This window comes from Calidris pugnax, unplaced genomic scaffold, assembly GCF_001431845.1.
Source record: "Calidris pugnax isolate Ruff unplaced genomic scaffold, ASM143184v1 scaffold165, whole genome shotgun sequence".
Taxonomy (NCBI): domain Eukaryota; kingdom Metazoa; phylum Chordata; class Aves; order Charadriiformes; family Scolopacidae; genus Calidris; species Calidris pugnax.
The window spans coordinates 44,231-64,160 of NW_015090878.1; the positions used below are offsets into that span (position 1 = coordinate 44,231).

At 56.5% G+C, this 19,930-nt stretch overlaps 2 protein-coding genes across 9 annotated transcripts; one reads left to right on the top strand and one right to left on the bottom strand.

Moving 5' to 3' along the window:
* The first annotated feature begins 279 nt into the window (after window positions 1-279).
* FNDC4 (fibronectin type III domain containing 4) lies at window positions 280-11,017 on the top strand. 2 transcript variants are annotated; one of them, XM_014946385.1, is made up of 6 exons: window positions 280-4,538; window positions 5,383-5,498; window positions 6,018-6,222; window positions 7,082-7,171; window positions 8,444-8,577; window positions 9,324-11,017. In XM_014946385.1, the coding sequence occupies exons 1-6, from the start codon at window positions 4,295-4,297 to the stop codon at window positions 9,354-9,356; spliced, it is 822 nt and encodes a 273-aa protein (XP_014801871.1). In that variant the 5' UTR covers window positions 280-4,294; the 3' UTR covers window positions 9,357-11,017. The 2 variants fall into 2 exon arrangements, with proteins under 2 accessions (XP_014801871.1, XP_014801870.1); XM_014946384.1 differs by having other exon boundaries at window positions 294-4,538; window positions 9,321-11,017.
* A 520-nt stretch (window positions 11,018-11,537) lies between these two features.
* On the bottom strand, window positions 11,538-19,580 carry LOC106890505 (low density lipoprotein receptor adapter protein 1-like). Of its 7 annotated transcripts, none has more exons than XM_014946379.1 (8): window positions 17,392-19,576; window positions 16,761-16,873; window positions 15,738-15,852; window positions 15,297-15,369; window positions 14,756-14,868; window positions 13,741-13,790; window positions 12,358-12,398; window positions 11,922-12,213 (listed from the first exon to the last, which is right to left on the bottom strand). In XM_014946379.1, the coding sequence occupies exons 1-8, from the start codon at window positions 17,560-17,562 to the stop codon at window positions 12,056-12,058; spliced, it is 834 nt and encodes a 277-aa protein (XP_014801865.1). In that variant the 5' UTR covers window positions 17,563-19,576; the 3' UTR covers window positions 11,922-12,055. The 7 variants fall into 7 exon arrangements, with proteins under 7 accessions (XP_014801862.1, XP_014801864.1, XP_014801868.1 ...); XM_014946380.1 differs by having other exon boundaries at window positions 12,358-12,395; window positions 17,392-19,575; XM_014946376.1 differs by lacking the exon at window positions 12,358-12,398 and having other exon boundaries at window positions 11,538-12,213; window positions 17,392-19,571.
* Window positions 19,581-19,930: the final 350 nt, after the last annotated feature.

A 19,930-nucleotide genomic window follows, 5' to 3' on the forward strand; every position in this document is an offset into this window, starting at 1 on the left:
CGGGACGGGGCCGAAACGCCGCGCGTCGCCCCGCTCTCTGCCGCGGGGCCCGCTCGCCCCGCTCCCCGGGAGCTCGCGCTGCCACCCGCGGCGGGGCCGGGCCGGGCCGGGCGCCGTGCGGGGATCCCCCGTCCCTGGCCGTGCCCCGGCCCCGCTGCGCGCTGGGGCCTCTCGCCAGACCCTCCTGCCGACCTCCCCTATCCCCTGCTCGGCCTCTGCCGACCCCGGGGCGCCGCGGCCTCCAGGCCAGCCGTGCCTCCGGCTGTGTCACCTCCTTTCCCCGCGGGCCGGGTGCGGGCGTGTGGCCGTGCTGTCCTCCCGGGAGTCCGCCAGGCTCCTCCGCGGGCACGGCGCCCGCGGCTTTCACTCCTGGAGCCTCCCGCTGCTGGGCCGGCCGGCGGAGAAGCGCGGGCTCTCGTTGTGCCCCCGCGGAGGGCGCTCCCCGTATCCCGTCCTTGTCCCCCTCCGGCGTCCCGAGGGCGCTGATGCCCCTTGGCGGGGAGGCTCCGGGGCTGCGGGTCGGGCTGAGCTGCTCCCTGGCTGACAGCCCTCCCTCCCAGCCGTGTGTTCTCCGGGCTGGTGTTCGCCCAGGTCTGTCGGCACTCAGGGTACCCCTGTCCCTTCTTCCCTTGATGCATCTGAACGCCCCTATGTCAGCGGCAGCCTTCTGCTGTCTGTTTGCCCGTTGTCAGGCTACTGATGTAATTAATTGAATTGCGGGTACCAGACATGTTCTGATATGTTCTGCCATGTTTTCAGTCTCCTTGCAAAAGATGTACTCCAGTGCCTGACAGATTCAGGAAGAAATGCAGTCAGGGTTGTTAAAAAGGGGCCACTTATTTTTAGATATGCAGTCTGATGCTTACCTCCCTGCTGCAGGGATAAGTTGAGCAAACATCTAGGTGCCCTTGAGCAGCAGTCCCAAGGGCATGGGCTGAGGGGCAGGTGAGGACCCCTCTCCTGAGTCACAGCAGAATGGGGAGGGCACCAGTGGGGCTGTGCCACATCCCTCTGCCAACATCACTCTTGAGGGGCAGCTCTCTGGCCCCCTCTTTAACTTCAAAGCCATGTTGTGTGGCAGCTCAGTGCCCAGCTGCCCTGCAGGTCGCCTTCCTGGCTGCCTGGCCCCAGGCTGGAGTCCTGCTGGCCCCAGCAGGCAGGACCCAGCTCTTCTTCTTCAGCAGGCCTGGAGGGAACCCACTGCTGCACTGACAGGACTAAAGGGTGCACCAGGCCTTAAGTAAGCAATTGCTCTTTCTGTCGTGGTGCCCATTTCTTATTATGGCTTTAATCAAAACTGAAGCCGGATAACTTATAAATGATGCAGAATCATTAGTGATTAATGCATTGGGCAGGGCTTCACTGTGGCATGCTTTTGCCGAAGAGCCAAGCAGAGTCTTGGAGCGTCTTGGCATTACAGAAATGTTATTAATAGTTGGCTTCAGAGAGTACGTTTTTTGGAGCCCTTGCTCTCGCAGATCTGTATGGCAACAGCTCTGGCATGAAAATGCTCTAGCCTTAGCTGCAGAGCAGGCTGGAGAATGTTAGGCTTGATGTGGGGTTCATATGCAAAGCTTCCTATAGTGTGAGCTGTCATAGAATCATAGAATTGTCTGGGTTGGAAGAGACCTTTAAGATCATAGAGTCCAACCACTAACCTAACACTGCCAAAACCACCACTAACCCATGTCCCTCAGCACCATGTCTACACATCTTACAATCACCTCCAGGGATGGTAATGCAATCACTTCCCTGTGATTGGAACAGCAGGCTGTTCCAATGCTTGATAACCCTTTCGGTGAAGAAATTTTTCCTAATATCCATCCTAAACTTCTCCAGCACAATTTGAGGCTGTTTCCTCTTGTCCTTTGGAGGTCTTGTCATAACAACTTTCAGTGAGGTCTCAGCTTGCGTATCCTTGAGATTAAATGTTGTCCCATGTTTCTAGAGTGAACTTCTCCAGTTTTGACTTCTGAAACTTCTTGTTCTATCTCCTCCTGCTGGGAGTGCATATCCTACATGTTCAGAAATGTCTTTTCTGCAGTTTGCTGAACTGCAAACTGACCATGGGACACTCATTTTTGCAATGAAGAGCTGCAGGCTGGACATCTTCGGGTCTCGCTGTCACAGAGGTTCAGGTCTGCTTGCCCGGAGCCTGCACAAAGTGTGTTTGTGATGCATGAGGTCTGAAGCACTGACCAGCCACATGCACTGTGGCTCCGTCATGCCCCCCACGAGCTCTTGCTCTCTCTCTATTTGGGACATTTAGGGATTGGCTCTAGGTGCAATAGCAGATCATGCTGGCTTTGAGTGTACTGTCTTTGCAGTTTGATACCAGGATGGTATCCCCCTGGGATGCTGTTCTGCTGCTGGGGAGTGACGGTCCCTACACAGGGCCTGTGCTAACTCTGGCTGAGTGCCGTACAAGCAACACTGTCAGCCCTGCGTGGACCCAGCAGCATGGCTCATGGGTCTGTGCAGCGTACTCGTTCTGAAATCATAGAGTGACTCAGCCCCAAGGCCTCACGCGTGTCTCGGCATCCCCAGCCTGAAAACATGGGCTGGGCCAGGCTGGGCTCCCCGCAGAAGCCTAGAAAATTCTTATGCAGAGCTGGGAGCCTGCTACAAGCTCCATCCACAGACTTCTGTGGTGCAGAAATGTCAGACCTTGCCTTTAATTTCCTCACATATATTTAAAGGTTGGGAAGTCCAACTCCCCAGTTTAAGCATGTTCAGACCTCTTCTCATTCTGTTAAAAGCTACCTGATTTATTACTGTAGATGTATCCTATGAAGCACCAGGTCCTGTTCTTGTCCTGAAGCCAGCTGGCAGCATCTGCTCACATCCATAGCACTATGCTCGTGAGTTCCCAAGAGGGGAGCACATTGATGCTACCTACTAGGAATGGTTCATGGCTCATGCTAGCTCCTGACCCGTGCCCAAGAGTGGTTTGAGCACATGCTGGATGGTTCAGACCAAAGCAGTTCCTGGGACTAGTCTCCACCACTGGATTACTGGGCTGTTTCTGACCTCGTTACGTTTGCTAGCAAAGTGGTAGCCTTGAACAACTGTTCTTATGCCTGAAGGTTAACAGAAACATTGCAGCCCCCTGAGACACACACACACACCTCCCAGACCACATCTGCGGGGAGCTCAGCTCCTCTGCCCCAGTCAGCGGCCAGTTCTGGGGAACACAGCTTTATTCAGCCTGGTTTGCTGTGAGCTTGCGGGAGAGCAGGATGTGCAGATAAGGCTCAGAGGCTCCCTTTCACAAGTTGGAGTTATGAAACAGTCGCACTGGCAAAACTTTAAGGACGCACACTTTTCATGGAATAAAGAATATTTGAGTGTGTCTTTGAATCCTTTCCAGTTTTCCAGCTCCTGTTCTGGAAGAGAGGCTGTAGCATCCCGTGATGTCTTTGTTCATGTTGTCTCCAATGACTGCCTCCTTGTGATGCAGGATTCTGTTGGTGATACACTCAGCCCCCGTGTCTCTGAGAACATGTTTTCTGGGCTCTGTGGGTCACCCTCCTGTCTGTTTCAGTCACCCGAGACCAACCAGAAACCTAGAAACCTGCACTTCTTAGAGTGGGAATCGTGGCCTTTTCCTGGTAGATCTGTCATGGAGCTGGATATATTCCAATGTGAATGAATGGATTTAAATGGCTGACCTGCAGAAATGACCTTTCTTTGTCACTGTAACTGTGGTTGTTAGTGGTGTCTGTGGTTGTCTTTTTTTCTTGTTCTGAGGTTTGTTCTGGGGCCCTTTTTCTATCTATATCTATATCGGTCTATAAATCACAGCATTGAACTTGTGCTACACAAGCAGTTTGTAGAAGGACACTGCTTTGTATACAGGGAGGGAGGATACTCAGACAGCAGCCTCAATGTCTTTACTCATGTGCTCCTGTGTCCAATTTACAGACAAAATTTGGCTTTGTATGTGTACCAGTGTAAGATCCTGCCATGATCTTAGTGCTTTGAAATCTCAGAATGGTGATGGTGCAGACCATGGGTCAATCAGACCAGCTTTCCAAAGGATAACAATGGCTGAGGGTTGCTGCCAGCTTTGCAGCCAATGGCATTGCACTGCTGGGAAAGGCAGCTCTGCCTTCTGCATCGGGCTTTCCCTCCCACTCTAGAGCAGGGAGCAATGCCAGGCGGATGAGATGGCCAGATTGAGTTGCATAGTGTTTTATTCCAAGCTGCCCCATTTTTCTGTCACAGTTGATATATAAATACTGTGTCTGGGCTGCTTCCTACACAGTTCTGGGTGGTGTGCCAGGCATTCGTGATGTGCACATCGTGGGATGAGAGGAGTCTGATTTTACCATTGCAGTCTTGGTTGAAGGATTACACTAATGTAGGATTTGTTTGGACTTTCTGGACCCTACAGAAACACTGGACTTCCCTGCCAAGAGCCTACTCTGTGCCCAGGCTGAGCAGGAGCATGTCATGCCAGGCAGCCCTGCTTCTGCTCGTGCTGCAGCTGAAGGAAGTAAACTTTCCAACAGATGAACATCAGAGCAGCAGCGAAGGTACCTCAGATCTGCAAGCAGATGCCCTTGTGAAGAGCTGATGCGAATGTCATTCTCTCTGATAGCAGGGTCTCTGCAGTGCTCTGAGACAGGCTGCAGGGATTTTTCATGTGATTTTGAGCTGTAGGGACTGGTTAAATTGCCATGACAGTCTCTTAAACTCTGTAATTCTTTTTTGCTCAGGACAGGCCTTCATGCATTTCCTATTTCAATGTCTGCAAGGTGGAAGGAGCCTACTGGGGGCCCTTCGTGTCTTTAGCCAGGTTTGGCAGCCCAGGCATGCGGTCAGTACTGCTAATCCCTTTTGGGTGGACCACGTGTGATGAGCTATGGGCTATGTCTGCCACTGCAAGCAAGCCCTTTAGAGAAGAGCCAGTTGGATGCCTCATGAGCTTGTCCTCCTTCCCCACTGTAGGACACTGCAGAGGGTGAGGTGTGCAGTGAGCACATTTCTCACCAGCAGCCAGGCGGGGAGGAGTCCTGGCCAGCGAGCCAAGGCTGCCAAACCCATTGGGTGTCACAGAGGGGTAGCTGCACAGGCAGGGAGCAGCTCGGTGCCTGCAGACTTTCCCGTTGCACAATGGACAGCTGCCCACAAGCCCAGCAAGCACCATGCCCTGTGTGTGTGGCTACTGGGGCTCAGCCTTCTGCACCCACTGTGCCACCCCTCTCCTGGGGACAGATTCGCCAGAGAAGCTGCTCCCTGTTGCCCTGGCCACTGTGCTGCCAGGGGCAGATGTTGGAGAGGCCACGCATGGTGGTGTGCAAGCCAAGTGCCTTTTCTGAGACATCTTCTTTTGTCTCTTTCCTGTGCCTTGCCTCTGTCCGTCCCTGGCTTACCCAGACAGGCCACCATCCCCTGTCAACGTGACTGTGACGCAGCTGAAGGCAAACTCTGCCACAGTCTCCTGGGACGTCCCAGAAGGAGACGTGGTCATCGGCTATGCCATCTTACAGCAGGTATCCAGGCGCTGTCCCCGGGGGCTGGGGATCTCTCTCGCTGGTTACCAGCATGCTCCTATTGCAGCCCTTGTGCTGCTGTTTGGGGCTCCTCTGGCATCTGCCTGAGGACACATCTGCTGTTGAGCAGCCCTTGCCAGGGCACCCTGTCTGAGCCATCCATCCTGGTGGGAGGCAGCAGACCATGGGCTGTGTTGGGGACAGTTATCCCTCCAGTGGCTTCCCTGCAATTTCTCTGGTTAAATATAGTGCCTCAGCCATGACATAACCCTTTGCTTGCCTTCCTCTGCCTCCACAGCCCCAGATGATGGTGGCTTCTCCAAGGAGGCATCTGGCTCTCTGGCCGCACAGGGATGCTGCATAGCCAAGTGCTGGCCAGCCTGGCCCCCCCAAGGGTGGATGGTTGCCCGGGAAGGGAGGAGTAAGGGCAGTGTGCCCGGCACAGCCTTGCAGGCAGGGGCCTGTGCCCGGTGCCGCTGGGAACAGCCTCCCCGGGTTGACAGCTCTTCACTCCTGCAGCGGCAAGATGGGCAGATGCAGCGGTTCATCCGGGAGGTGAACACCACAAACCGCGCCTGCGTGCTCTGGGACCTGGCCGAGGACGCCGATTACATCATCCAGGTGCAGAGCATCGGCCTCTATGGGGAAAGCCAGGCCAGTAAGCGTGTGCACTTCCGAACCCTGAAGGAGACTGACCGCCTCCCTTCCAACAGCTCCAACCAAGGTGAGGCAGCTCTTTCCAGCTCACCCAGGTGCTGCTGATGGGGCCACACCTGGAGGTCTTCCCAGCCAGCGAGGAAGGTGCTGCCCTGAGCTTCAGGCTCCTTGGGGGGACACAGGGTCATAACCAGTAGCAGGGTTGTACAGGCTGCACTTGTGTCATGGTAATGTCCCCAAGCCCTGGATTACAGCCCTCCCATCCCAGGTCTTTGCACCCTGTTCAGCTAAGCAGAACAACTACTGTGGCCTGCTCAGCTGCTGCCCGTAGGAAGCAGACCATTGAATGGGTTCTCCCAGCCTGCAAGCTACCAAAGGACAAATGACAGAGCCCCACAGCCTCCTTTCTTACTCATATCCATGTTGTGCCTTCTTGCCTTGGGGTTGCGTACATGCTGGTCCATGAGAGATGATCCAGAATTCTAAGAGAGATGATGCTCAGAGCATCCACTGGACATAGGAGTCTGTCTCCAGCACTAGCCATAAGAGGGGGACTTGAGAAGAGCCCAGGGCAAGCAGGTTCCTCAGAAATTTTGTGTTCAACTCACGGCCTTCCTAACCTGCCCTGGTCCCTACACAGGGAGTAATCACTGAGATGCATTGTGCAGTCCCTACTTGAACCCAAACAAGCTGTTAGAATTCCTGACTGCCTTTGGTAGGGAGTATACTTTATCTGAGACAGGAAAGCCACAGGCTGCATGTCTTCTCCCCAGCCAAGACGTTATCGCACACCCATCCTTCTTTGGGGGAGGTGGGCCTCTTTCCTCTGGAGCTCCTTCTCAGGTCCTAGAGTGTTACTGGTCCTGGAGTAGGTTCTGGTGGGAGGGTGTCTGCTGCCAGTCCTGCCTGGGCTCTCCTCTCTGCAGGTGACATCACCATGGAAGGGCTGGACAAAGACAGGCAGCTGCAGACGGGCGAGATTATCATCATTGTGGCTGTGCTGCTCATGTGGGCAGGTGAGTGCTGCAAGCAGCATCCCAGCAGGCTGGGGCAGAGGTGCAATCTAGGATCCACAAAGAGAATGGATCTCAAGAGAGTGCAGAGGCATATTGGTATGGATCTGGCATCCTTTCCAGTGAGTCTGTTGGGTCCCTGTAGAGCTTGAACCAGGACTTTTACCCAAAAGGAGCAGCCAGAGCCACTGCTCAGCAGTGATGGCCTGGAGCATGTGGACCGGCTGGCCTGACTGCCAGGCTGGAAGACCAGGAGACAACATGGGAGCCAAGTAAAACAGAATTACAGGTGGGAGCATCCCAGCTGATGTTAACTATTATTTAAGTTGGGCCCTAGCTAGTTTATCTGACATGGGGTAACATTGCTGCACTGGTTGGTAGTGGCTGTGCCTCAGTCTGCTGGAGCTGTAGGATGGGTGATGTGCTCCTGACAGCAGCCAGCGCTCCAGTGAACACCAGGGTGCCCTGGGAGCAAGGAAGCCTAGGAGATAAGAGTCAGCTCCTGACTGGTCACATGCAGCCGCTGCAGATGGGAAATCATTTGTGCCCTACTCCCTTCTCAGTAAATGTGGATTTTCTAGTGGCTTCTTGCTGGAATCTCCCTTTGTCCTAGCCTTAAGCACTTTTCTAGTGCACTGGAAGAAAATACCAGATAGCTGCTGCTAGCTTACAGCTTGTGCAGGTTGGTGTGTCAAGGAGAAATCAGGTCCAGTCTGCAGGTGGCCATGGTCACGCACTGTGGTTTGAACAGGTCCAACACATCTATGTTTGAACTGTCTGATGACAGTTCAAAGCATTGCCCCAGGGTCTCCAAGTGTGGCATGTGTGCTGCGTGAAATGGGTGCTGTAAAACCATGACAGTCACCCATTCCATGGTCAGTTTGCAGGACAGGACAAATCCAAGGGTTGGCTTTTTTGAGGGTTGCAAGTACTGGACCAGTGACTTCAGTGCCTTGCTGGAGGCATTCAGAAACCCACTCAGCTGCTCACTGACCTCAACGGTTGTCCCTCTCTGAGTGCCTCGCCATCTGGCTTTGGCCTCAGAGCCCTAAGCTGTAGACACCGTGCATCTCACATGTGCCCAGATGGCTTTAGCCACATCCGTGCCTCATCTGTCCGAGGAGACTGGCCGGGCCATGCATGCAGAGGTGCCTGTGGTGGCCCAGACTGACACAGGACCAGCATCCCAGGGTGCCCTGCCCCGGTGCAGCTGGGATGCTGTGGGGAGGAGAGCTGCCGATGTGAGGGAGTTCTTCATCCTCTGTCTTTTGGCAGCGGTGATCGCCCTCTTCTGCAGACAGTATGACATCATCAAGGACAACGACTCCAACAACAACAAAGAGAAGACAAAGCCGTCCTCAGAGCATAGCACGCCAGAGCGACCAAGCGGAGGGCTGCTGCGGAGCAAGGTGAGTGGGGAGTGCTGGCAGGAGGGATGGCATATGACATCTGCTGTGGCTTGCTGCTGGGACAGGTTCTGGCTCTCTCCAGAAATTGAAACACCCCAGCTCACGCTCTCACCCTAAAAATGGAAGGTTTTTGTGGTGCGGTGAGCCCTGGTCTCCCTGGGGCAGTGAGGGACATGGCAGTGAGACGTGCCTGGCACTCAGCAGCCCTCATCTGTCCCTCCATGACAGTCATCCCATGCTTTGTGGGATTCTCTGCCCCATGGCAGATGCCGTCCTAACCCCTCTGACCCTGCACCTGCCTCCAGTTGTAGCATGGCTACCACTAGGGACCAGACAGAAGTCACCAGACACTGCAAGCCCCAGAGGCTGAAGAGTGTGGGGCAAGGGGGCTCGTTCACCCACGGGTACTGGGGCACAGCAGTGGGCAGAAAGGCTTCCTGGGGAGGCGAGTGTGCAGTTGAAGGGACTTATCAGCTGAGCCACCTGAACCCTTCTGCCCGGAGAGCACACGGGTGCTGAAGGCTGTGGTTCCATTGTTGGCTCCCTTGGTCCCCTGAGAGAGATGCTGAAGCCAGGGCTCTGCTGCAGCTCACCCACACCTCAGCTCGGGGCAGAGGGCTTCTCTGTGGCTGGTAGCCCTTTTGCAGAGGAGCTCTGCTGGTCTCAGTGCCTGCTGCGGGACGGTGGGGGCTCTGCTGTGGGGTCTGCATCCCAGGGACTTAACGCAGATTTTTCTCTCATAGAAGAAGTCTCCCTCAGTCAACATAATCGAGGTGTAAGTGCAGTACCACCTCTGCGTCTAGGGTCCTGGGTGTCCTGCCAGAGCCAAAGCAGGCCTTGGAAGAAGAGGCAGCACCAGGTGCCCAGCCTGGAACTCTGCATGTGAAGATCCATGTATCAGAACTTACGCTTTCCCAAGGGCGCCTGTCCGGGGATGTGCATGGAGCCGGCTCCCAGCCACGCACACCGTGCACGGCCCTACCTGTCCCGCATGCCTGGCCCCGCTCCCCTGCCGCTGCGGAGCGTGGAGCTGAGAACGGTCAGGGGGACACGCCACCAGCCATGGGGGAGAGAGGGGCCAGTGTGCTGCCTTGAGGGGAGGCAATATCCCCATGAGCTGGCTTGGCCAAAGGCCAGGTATGACCATGTGGCACCAGCCGCCTGCCCGGCAGGCCACCCGGAGCAGACCTTGCTCTCAGCTGCCATGTCTGAGCTCAGAGGGCAGGGCTGCTCCCCTTTTGGCCCTGAGACTGAGGGGAAGGGGCAGTGCAGGCATTCACTCCAGTGCTGCTGGGGAGATTGTGGCTCCACGGCAGGAGGGTTTGTCTGTGAGGCTGGGCCCAGTGAGCAGAGCTGGTGAGGGGATCCCTGCTGGAGAACAGGGTTCCACCACACCCCATCGTTGCCACGTAGGGGTTTCAGGGCCTCTCCCTGCTGCAGGGACACAAGCGAGCACAGGGAGCTAGTGCTGCCACGGCCTACAGAGCATGCAGCCAGGCAGGGAGGGCTGGTAGGAGCCGTTTTGTGGGGTGGTGGGAGCCCCAGAGAGCTGGGGGAGTGGGCAGGGCCAGGGCATGGCTGCAGCTTTGCCATTTCCCTGGCAGGGCTCAGTCCTGACATGTTCAGGCTGTTTGTAGGGAGCTGCTGAGCACCCTGTGAGCAGTGCGGTGCTTGTGCTGCCCAGGGGAGATAATGTGGTGAGGCCCAGCAGGATCTCGGGTGGGCTCAGCAAGATGCACACTGCAGAGCTCATCACCAGTCTGGGGACAATTAGTTTCAAATGCATCACATCCTGCTCCTGGCTTCTTCTGTCTTGGGGGGGATGGTCACTGCTGATTTTCTTGCTCCTGGAGCTGGTCCCAGGGCTGATGTGAGACAGACCGGTTGGAAAGGGCTGGCCCTGAATGCCCAGAGCGGGCAGACTGCTGGCTCGCTGTTACCTGCTCAGTCTGCCTGCTTGAGTGAGGACAACGTGAGCCATTGACTGCCCTGGTGCTGTGAAGAAGTGATGTCCGGTCTGTGCTTCCCCAGCCGTTCCCCAGAGCCTGTGGGTAGAATTCTGTCAGTGGGTGTCTAAATTGCTCTGTGGCTAAGGACAGGCCCAGGCGTGCCCTCCTGCCAGCAGCGGGAGGGGATGAGGATAGGAGGAGGCTCTCTGCTGCAGAGATGGCCGGTGGTGCCCTGGCTGCTGCTCTTCCTCCATGCTCTGCTCTGCAGCCTGTCACTTGAGCTGGGGTGCTGGCTCTGCAGCCCTGGACTCAAGCATCACAGGATCCAGCGTCTTCCAGGAATAAACCTCCCAGTAAAGCACTTTCAGGACTCTTCCTTCCAGGTGCTGCTCAGCTCCTGCTACAGGACTAGGTGGGGAAGGGACAGCATAAGCGACTCCTGCAGCAGGGTCTTTTCAATAAAAGCATCCTGGCTCAAAGGCACCATTGGACATGCAGGCTTGTGGGTCTCTGTGCGCGCACATGTGTGGATGTGGACCAGCACTTCTGGAACTTTGGTGTATTGCCCTCAAAAGAAGGGAGTGCTGGTGCTGCATGCTGGGTCGTGTTCTGCTGCTGGACAAGTTGCAGTTCTAGACTTTCCCACTGAGGATGGCTTTCTCTGGACAAACAAAACAAGCTGCAGAGAGCAAAGATGCTTTTGGTTTTTAGGGGGGGTACATTAAAAAAAAGGGGGCCATCAGGGAAATACCCTTTTTTTAAAAAAACTGGTGCTCTGTTAAATCTTACAAAGTGCTATCCTGGAGGGTCAGAGCAGACATATGCGTACTATCATGCAGAGGACATTCACCAGCACAGCCTAGACCAGCTGCACCCCCCCAGGGAATGGCACCCTTAAGGCCGGTGGCTGAGGAAGATGTTGGAGCTCCAGGGCTCCATGAGCTCAACACAGCAGAGACACAGTACCTTGCACACTTGTGCTTAGCACCCCATCCAGCACTCAAACCCAAATGACAACAGTAAAAAACTTACGTTTATTTCCCTATAAAGGCAGAGCTTTTCTTTAAAAACCAGCTCATTTCACTCATGAGAGGGTGGGGGGGGTGAATTGTGGGGCAAGGCCTTCCTCACTCACTCCTTCAGGCCAGGAGCTCCCTGAGGGGGACACAGGCCAAGCAAGTCCTCCATCTCCAGGAGCTGCTCAGCCTCAGCTGGTCCCCAGGAAGAGGGATGGGGGAGGAACAAGCGAAGCAGGTCAGACGGTGCAGTCCCAGGCGCCCTGCAGGCCAGGAGCCAGGCAGGTGGCTCTGCCCGCACAGGGAGCAGGGGTCCAGCCGCCCACACCAGGAGCAGGGAGCAGCTCGGCTTGAGCGGTTCATGCAGGCAGAGCGCAGGAGAGGGAGCAGGCGCCGCGGTGGCTGTGCTGAGGGCAGCGGTGCCAGCAGCCCCCGCGCCGAGCGGGCAGTGCCAGGGCAGCGCAGGCACAGGGTGAGTCCTGAGTGGCTGGTCTGTTGCTGCAGGGATGTGGCTTAGCCCAGGGGAGGCTGGGGGCCAGCAGTTGTGGGGCCAAGCATGGGGAGGGCTCCAGCTCCTGCCAGCCCCTTCCAGCCGTCTGGGGGTTGCCCCAGGCGGTAGCACAGTAACTGCGTAGTAGGAGAGCTTGCTCTGGGCACGAGAGGTGCTGACTCTGAAAAGCAAAAGGGAGAAAGACTCAGTCCACGAGGCGTGCCTTTGGGAACCCAGCAAACTTTCACAGGTGAGCCATCAGCCTCTTCCCTCTGCAGAGGACACTGGGGGATGTGGCAAAGCAGCATTGAAGGGAAGAACTCACCTGCTGGACTGCGGGCTCCCCTCCCCAGCTCCTCCATGCTGCTTTGGAAGAGAACAGAGCACCCGTCATACCCCAAGCAAGACCTGCCAAGGGCCGCAGCACACTTGTGACCCCAGCAATGCAGTTGTGATGCAGCAGGACCCAGCACTGGGAGTGAAGAAGGCCCAGGCCCACTTGCTACCAAACCCTTTCCCCGAGCCAGCCTGTCCTGAGACTGCAGAGCCACAACTCCTTCCCATCAGAAGCCCCCACGTACAAAGGGCTGCCACATCACAGGGCCACATGCATATCTCCAGCCTGTGCACGCTCTGGTTCTCAGCTGACCCTGGCTTAGCCTGGGCTCGGCCCCATGGCAGTGGCAGATCCCAGCCAGGGTCCAGCGGCCAGGCACAAGGACATCCACCACAATGTTGGCACTTCTGCAAATACCTACGGGTTAATCCTCCACTGCTGGACTGGTACACAGGAGAGACACCAGCAAGCTCAACCCTAGGCCTTAGTCCTTGCAGAAGTCACTGTGACCAGGCCTCCATCCTGGCCCAAGCCCGAGAGGAATCAGTGGGAAGAGAGGGACAACTCCAAGTCCCGCCTGAGGAGCCCCTCAGTACAAGACGTTGAGGTGCTGGAGTGCATCCAAAGAGCAATGAAGCTCTTGGTGAGGGGTCTGGAGCACAGGTCTGAAGAGCAGCTGAGGGAGCTGGGGTTGTAGAAAAGGAGGCTGAGGAGAGACCTTCTCACTCCCTTCAACTCCCTGAAAGGAGTGTGCAGCCAGGGAGGGAATCAGTCTCTTCTCCCAAGAGACAAGCAATAGGACAAGAGGAAACGACCTCAAGTTGCACCAGGGGAGGTTTAGGATGGATATTGGGAAAAATTTCTTCACAGAAAGGGTTGTCAAGCATTGGAACAGGCTGCCCAGGGAAGTGGTGGAATCACCATCCCTGGAGGGATTTAAAAGACAAGTAGATGTGGTGCTGAGGGACATGGGATAGTGGTGGACTAGGCAGAGCTAGGTTGATGGTTGGACTCACGATTTTGATTCTAAGCATGTCTGGGTAGGCTGGCCTCAGAAAAGACTGGCAGAAACAGAACAAGTAACATTTCTGGGTACATCCTGAGGGTCAGCATCTGTCCCCCACAGTCCCACTGCAAAAGCTGAACTGCAAGACGTGCCCCTCCACAGCTCAGCTCCCTGTTCACTCCACCTCTCGGCTGACAAAGGCAGAGAAGGCAGCAGGATGCTCCCCCTTGTTCCCATGCAGATCACCTCCATGCTCCCATGGTGCCTGTGGCCCCAGCAGCTCCCCCTGCATGGGATGCAGAGAAGGAAACAAGACAGAGTTCACCAGAGAGATCCCTGAACACAAGCAGCAGTTCAGCACCTACCCAGGTAGGGTGTCACCAACGTTATCACCTTCCTCCTCCTCTTCCTCCTCCTGGCAAACAAACAAAACAAAAAAAAAACCACCATGACACCTCGCTGCCTGGGCAGGTCTCTGTCAGGAGTGAGCCAGGGCTGCTCGGAGCCTGATCTGAAGCAGCAGGACAGTCCCTGGGCCCTTCACAAGACACAGTCACCCACCAGGCATGGCACAGACAAAGGGTGCCTGCAGGCAGTAGGGGGAAAGATGGCACCTGCTGAAAATCTCTGGGCTCAGGCACAGCCACACAAGGGGAGAGACAGACCACGGCTCTTCTCACATCCCCTCCAGCCAGCAGAGCATCAAACACGGGCCGTGACAGGGAACAAGCCACCAAGCTGAGAGCTGCTGCCCTCAGCACAGCTGTGCCCAGAGACAAGAGTAGGGTGAGCACATCCTGCAGCTGGAGGACCAGAGGACCACCGGGAATGGGCTGTAAGCAAGGACGACCCCAAGTTCTGCCAGGCTGGGCCAGCACTAGGAGCACGAGGCCAAGGACCAAGTGACCAAAGGCTCCTGGGCAGGGACACAGTGAGACCTGCAAAGCTCTCATCATCCCTATACACGCAGGAGACATAGTGCAGATGGGCAGGGCTGAGTCTTACCCCAGGCTGGCAAGATGATGACCAGACAAAGGCTCCTCTCCTTCAGAGACAATGTCCCACCCCTAGCCATGGCACCAAGCATGCAAAGCAGGTCCCAGCTGCGTCTGACAGTGCCAGCAGAACAGAGCTGGGAGCTGCTGTGATGCTGGGCCTGACAGGAGACCTCCTGCAGCAAAGACTGCCTGAGGAACCATGCTGCCTTGTGAGCCAGACAGAGCACAGGGCTAGCGCACTTCTTCATCTCAGGCCACCATGTGCGAGGGTGGCTGTGCAGATATGCACAGGGCCCTAGAAAGCCAGGAGGAGGGAGGTACGTAACCATTTCTCTTTTCCTGCTCTTGTGTAAGACAGCCCTGGGACTTGCACATACTGTACCCCAAACTGGTGTCTGAAGGGAGGGCTCCCCGGGGGGGCTGGCTCACTTGGTCTGCCGGGCTCACTGCTCTCCAGGACACATGAAGGGTGAAGGGGCTGTTCCTGCCTAGAGCCTGGGACAGGGCAAAAGCAGCAGAGTTAGCGCCTGCAACCTGGAGAAGGCCCAGCAGGGGATGTGCAGGCAGGGCTGTGGGCAAGGGACAGATACCCCTGTAGTGCTTGGGGAAGGTGCAAACAAGGTAGGGGGGAATTACTGCTCAGGGCAGGTACCAGAGAGCCCTCAGCTGTGCTACAGCTCAGCAATGCAGAAGAGTTGAGCATGGACAGAGTGGACACCCCCACCCCAGCCAGAGACAGGGCAGGCTCCCCAGGTGGGGCAGTGACAGAGAACAAAAAGCAGGGAAAAATTCTCACTGTTTGGTGTGTTACACCAGCCAGGCAGTGAGCCATCTCTCCTCCACACAGCCCAAGATGGGGTCCCACAACGGAGACCCTGACCCCAGGGCTAGGCAGAGGGACATGTTTGAGAAATTCCTCCTACCTGCATGTGCTGCTTCCCAGAGATCCAGTGCCATCTGGAAAGCCTGAGCCACGGTCAGAGTCACAGCCTGGGCCTGTGTACAAAATAGAGGGAGAATGTCTGCTTCCATCTGGGCCCTCAGACCAGGACAAGCCCACTGCCATGAGATGTGAGAGGCCCCAGGTCTCTCTCGCCATCTTTGCCTGCAGAGCTACAGTTCAATGCTGTGTCTGTACACCCATGTGGGCCATCCCCGAAAGAAGATCTCAGAGGAGCTGGGACAGAAGGATCTCCTTTCACTCCCCACCCGCCTCTGCAGTGTGTGAGCACACAGGTGCTGCCCTCGCTCTGTCTCCAGCTGTGGTGCGCAGAGGAAAGGGCCTTCTCTCTCTGACAGAGGAGAGGAAGGGACATGCTCCCACCCTTACCTTATGGAGCCAAAAGCAGAAGGGCAGTGCTTACAATCTTCTTCTTGGGCGAGAGGAAGGCATGGCACTCCAGTGCCCCACTCTCCTGGCTCTGGGCAACGTAAGCAAATACTTTGTTCTGCAGCTTGTCTGTTGTGCAGTAGGAGATCCTGCAGGCAGAGAGGAGCTGCTCAGGGCAATAGAGGACCCCAATGCAGGTCTTCTGCTGTGCTTCCAGCAATGCTGACAGCCTGAGGCTTTCCTCTGCCTGAGCTGATCAGGCAGCCAAATGCTCCAGCAAGGGCCAGAGGCTGCCTGGCACGTACAGCTGGAAAGAGGTCACTGCATCCACAGGCATTCCCTCCACGCTGCCTCAGTGTGCTCCTTCGGTGCTCTGGTGCCCAGTTCAGCCCAAGCACTGAGACAAAGGGAGCACAGAAGCATGGGTGATTGCCTCCAAGGACACGGTTTGAGGCCGGGCAGTAGGTCTGCCTTGGAACATCGGCTCTGGTGCTGAGACCCAAATTTTGCACCAAGGAGATGTCCTGTCTCTGCTTCCCACCTGGCCACCACCTTGCAGCCATGCTCCCCTCACACCCACCACCCACAGACATGCAACCCAGCAGCAGTAAAAAAAACCCACATCAGCTCTCACAGCAACTGTCTTTAGCTAGCCCAAGTCGGCTGCGGTCCATGGCACCCTCATCCCACTGCAGCCAGAAGGGTGGTCCTGTGTCAGTGGGGAGGGCCAGACGTGCAATGCTGCCCTAGCTGTGGGGGCTTGCCAGCCATCAGCCTCCATGTCCCGCTTGAATGCCAGAAGAGGCAAGCACGGCCCAAGGAAAAGACAGATGGGCTGACCCAGAACTCGAGGCCACCCAGGACCCTGCCTGCATTCAGTCCCATGCAGTGCTGTGGGGCACAGCAGGGAGAGGGCACAGGTCTCAGGGAGCCAAAGGAAGATCAAAGCTTGAAGGTACCACAAGCAGAAATCCCAGCCCTCCCTGGCTGCTCAAGACCCCATCATTCTTCAGCTGACTGCTGGGAATACCCCAGCTAACCCGCACGCTGTGCCCACCTGTAGATGGAGATGTTCTCAACCATCTCCTTGGTGTCTGCATCCTGCAGTGAGATGCCCCTCGGAGACACTGTCAGAATCACCTTCTGGAACTTGCGAGCTCCCACCCGTGCCTGGCAGGAGGGAGACACCAGACATCTCTGCATATCTGGCAAGGGTCTTCACCCCTGCCTCACTGGCAGGAGTCCCCCAGACTCTGTATGGAGGGCCACCCACTTGGGCCCTTGCTGCAAAGGCTGCTGCAGTTGAGACAGGAAAACAGCGCCTGGAGATCAGGTATGCCCTGCACAGAACAACCCTGGAATCCATTCACACTACTGCCATGCACATGGGAAAGGACAGACCCCACCAACCCTGGCACCTCACCCTCCTCTCCACTGTGACAGGCACAGCTCTGCTCCTGGCCGTGCTCCCCACACGGGAGAGGGCGGCAGTGGCTGTCCTGCAGGAAGGCAGTTTTCCCCACAGCACAGGGGCAGAGACCAGCCTCTTGTGCGCCTCCCTCCTCCTTTGAACAGCACGGTCCCCATCTGGGGTTCAGGGCTGGAATACGGACACTTCCCAGAGTCCAGGGACTCCAAATTGGCTCTTCTCCACCCCGGCAGCGCAGGGCCCCAGGGCTATCTCTCACCGTGGCCACGATCCGGCGGATGGCAGCAGCAGCCATGTCTTCTCCTTTGGGTTTTTCTACCAGTGTCATGCCGAGATACTTGAGCGTGAAGCACATCCCCTCAAGCAGTGGCTCCTGCATATCAGCCCAGCTCTCAGGAAGCTCTGCAGAGACAAAATCCCTCAGCAGCATAAGCCACCTGCCAGTGGCCCCATGGCTATCCCCAGCAGTGTTGGGGCATCTTGCTGTAGCTGCCCTGCTCCCAGCAGCAAAGCCGCTACCTGCATGCAGCAGGGCACTCTCCTGGCTCCATGAGGTTCTTGGAAGAGAATGAAAGCACAGTTCACTCTCAAAGCTTTTAGTCCTCCGTTCCTGGAGGTGCAGGCTGTCAGCACAGATAGTAAGCTCCTACATATCTGCACAGGGCCTCAGATGCTGCAGTGTTCAGTGCCATCTGCAAAAACCTTGCATTCCCAGGTCTCATCTATTTCACTACAAGCAGGATGTGCTCTAGACTGCATTCATCCCACCCACCTAAGATGCTAGCACACCTCAGAACAGCAGCATTTGCTGCCATGCTTGGTCAGATCAAAATCCCCAACTTGTCCCCATATAACCGAAGCCAGACCCTCTGGCAACTATCACTCACAGCAGCACCTCCACGGAAAGGGCAGCTCATCCAGCACTCACAGTCCAAGTTGAATGTCTGGGAAGCAGCTGCATAACAAAAAATCTGTGCTAAAGAAGAGCTTGGACTGGTATTTCAAGGATGCAAACTAGCTTCCAGGAAAACACATTTTATGGATGAACTCCAATGCATAGAGGGAGAAGGATCATCACTTGGACTGGATGACCTTAAAGGCCTTTTCCAAACTAAATGATTCTATGAGATCTCCCACGTGCATTGCTTTGCAGGTCACAGAATTAAAGGGGGACTGGCTTCTGTTTCCTCTGTCCTCTCTTTTCAAACCCCATTGCCGCAGTCAATAAAACCAACAATAACAATAAAAAACCCAATGGGCAGAGTGTCTCTTCACTCAAGGAAGATTCCCTAGGGACAGTCCTCAGCATCTCCAGCTTCCTCCAGAACCCAGTCCATTTCAGCAGCACATTGTGTGGCACAGTCAGTCCTGACATCACCACCGCTGGCAGAGAACACACAAAGCAAGTGCTGTAGAAGCATCCATTCAACCTCTGCTCCCACAAGACAACGCCATTGACTTCAACAGAGAGTTCACTCTCATCAAAGGGAAAAGCTCTAGTTATCAGACTAATGTGCCACACACAAATGAACACTTCTCTTGTGCCAAGTACTTCCTAGTGATGATTTTCAAGGAGAGCTGAAGCAGGTGTTAGCACACATTTACTTTCCTTAAATCCCAAAGAGCATAAGGATGGTGAGAGCGGAGATATGCAGAAGGGCTAGGACACAGGGAGTCAGTCTCTCTCTTCTTCTTGGGGATTCATCCCACCGAGGAGCGAAGGAACAGGAACACAGAAGTTACCTGCTCTGCTACTAACACCAGGTTTGTACACTTCCCTGGGAATTGCCTAGGTATATACTGTTCACATTAAGCGAATACTTTTCAGGGTTATTTTTCACCTCTTCCCTGGGATTAGCTCCCTGAACATCACTGGCACACTTGCAGAAGCTCTGACTCATAACTGGAATAACCCGAACCCACAGGGAAATCGGGAGACCTTATTTGCACATCGTACTCCTGCACAAATTGCAACTGCCAGGGAACCCACTGGCTACCATGCAGGCACCAGTGATCATCTCTCCCCAGGGCAGAATAGCACCGTCTCACTCCAAACTGTGAGAGCAACCCCTGCCCGCCAGGGCTGCCAGCATGACCTCTGCTGCTCCCATAAACTCTCTGGGCAGCAACGACCGAGAAAGCCCAGGCTGTGGGGTGTGCCTCGGATCTGGCTGTGCCGCAGAGGGCAGAGCAGTCACCCCACAGAGAGCGACGTGCAGGCTGCCACGCTCACCACACACACGGGGGTGCCTGCAGAGGACCGGGCACAGCGGCTCGCGGGGCCAAGGCTCGCGGAGGCCGGGAGGGTGCCTGCGGATGCGGTACGGCGCGGTCCGGCACCTGCCGCCGGTGCCGCCTGTCGCAGCCGCCCGAGGCCATCCAGCCCCACGGCGCGGGTGGCCCCGATTCTAAAGTGGGGCAGGAGGCTGGCAGCCAAGGGAACGTGGCGGGAAGGGCCAGGCGAGCGGCCCACAGTGCTGCTGCTCGCCTCAGCCTGCTGCCCCACTGCCCGCCCCACAGACCCCCGCTGCCGCCAGCCCACCACGGCCCGTCCCCGGCCGGCGGCCCCCCGCTGCTCCCCGCAGCATCACCGGCTCCCCTCGTCCCGCGGCACTGCCCGTCCCCCGAGCCCCGCACCGCTCCCCGCCGCGCCGCAACCGTGCCTCGCACCGCTCCCCGCAGGGGGCAGCGGCCGCCTCCCGGGCCCGGCCAGACCGAGATACGGGTTCCCCGCCCCACCTCCGGCGCACCCGGCCCCCGCCCGCCCCGCGGCGACCGCGGCCCGCACTCACTGCGCC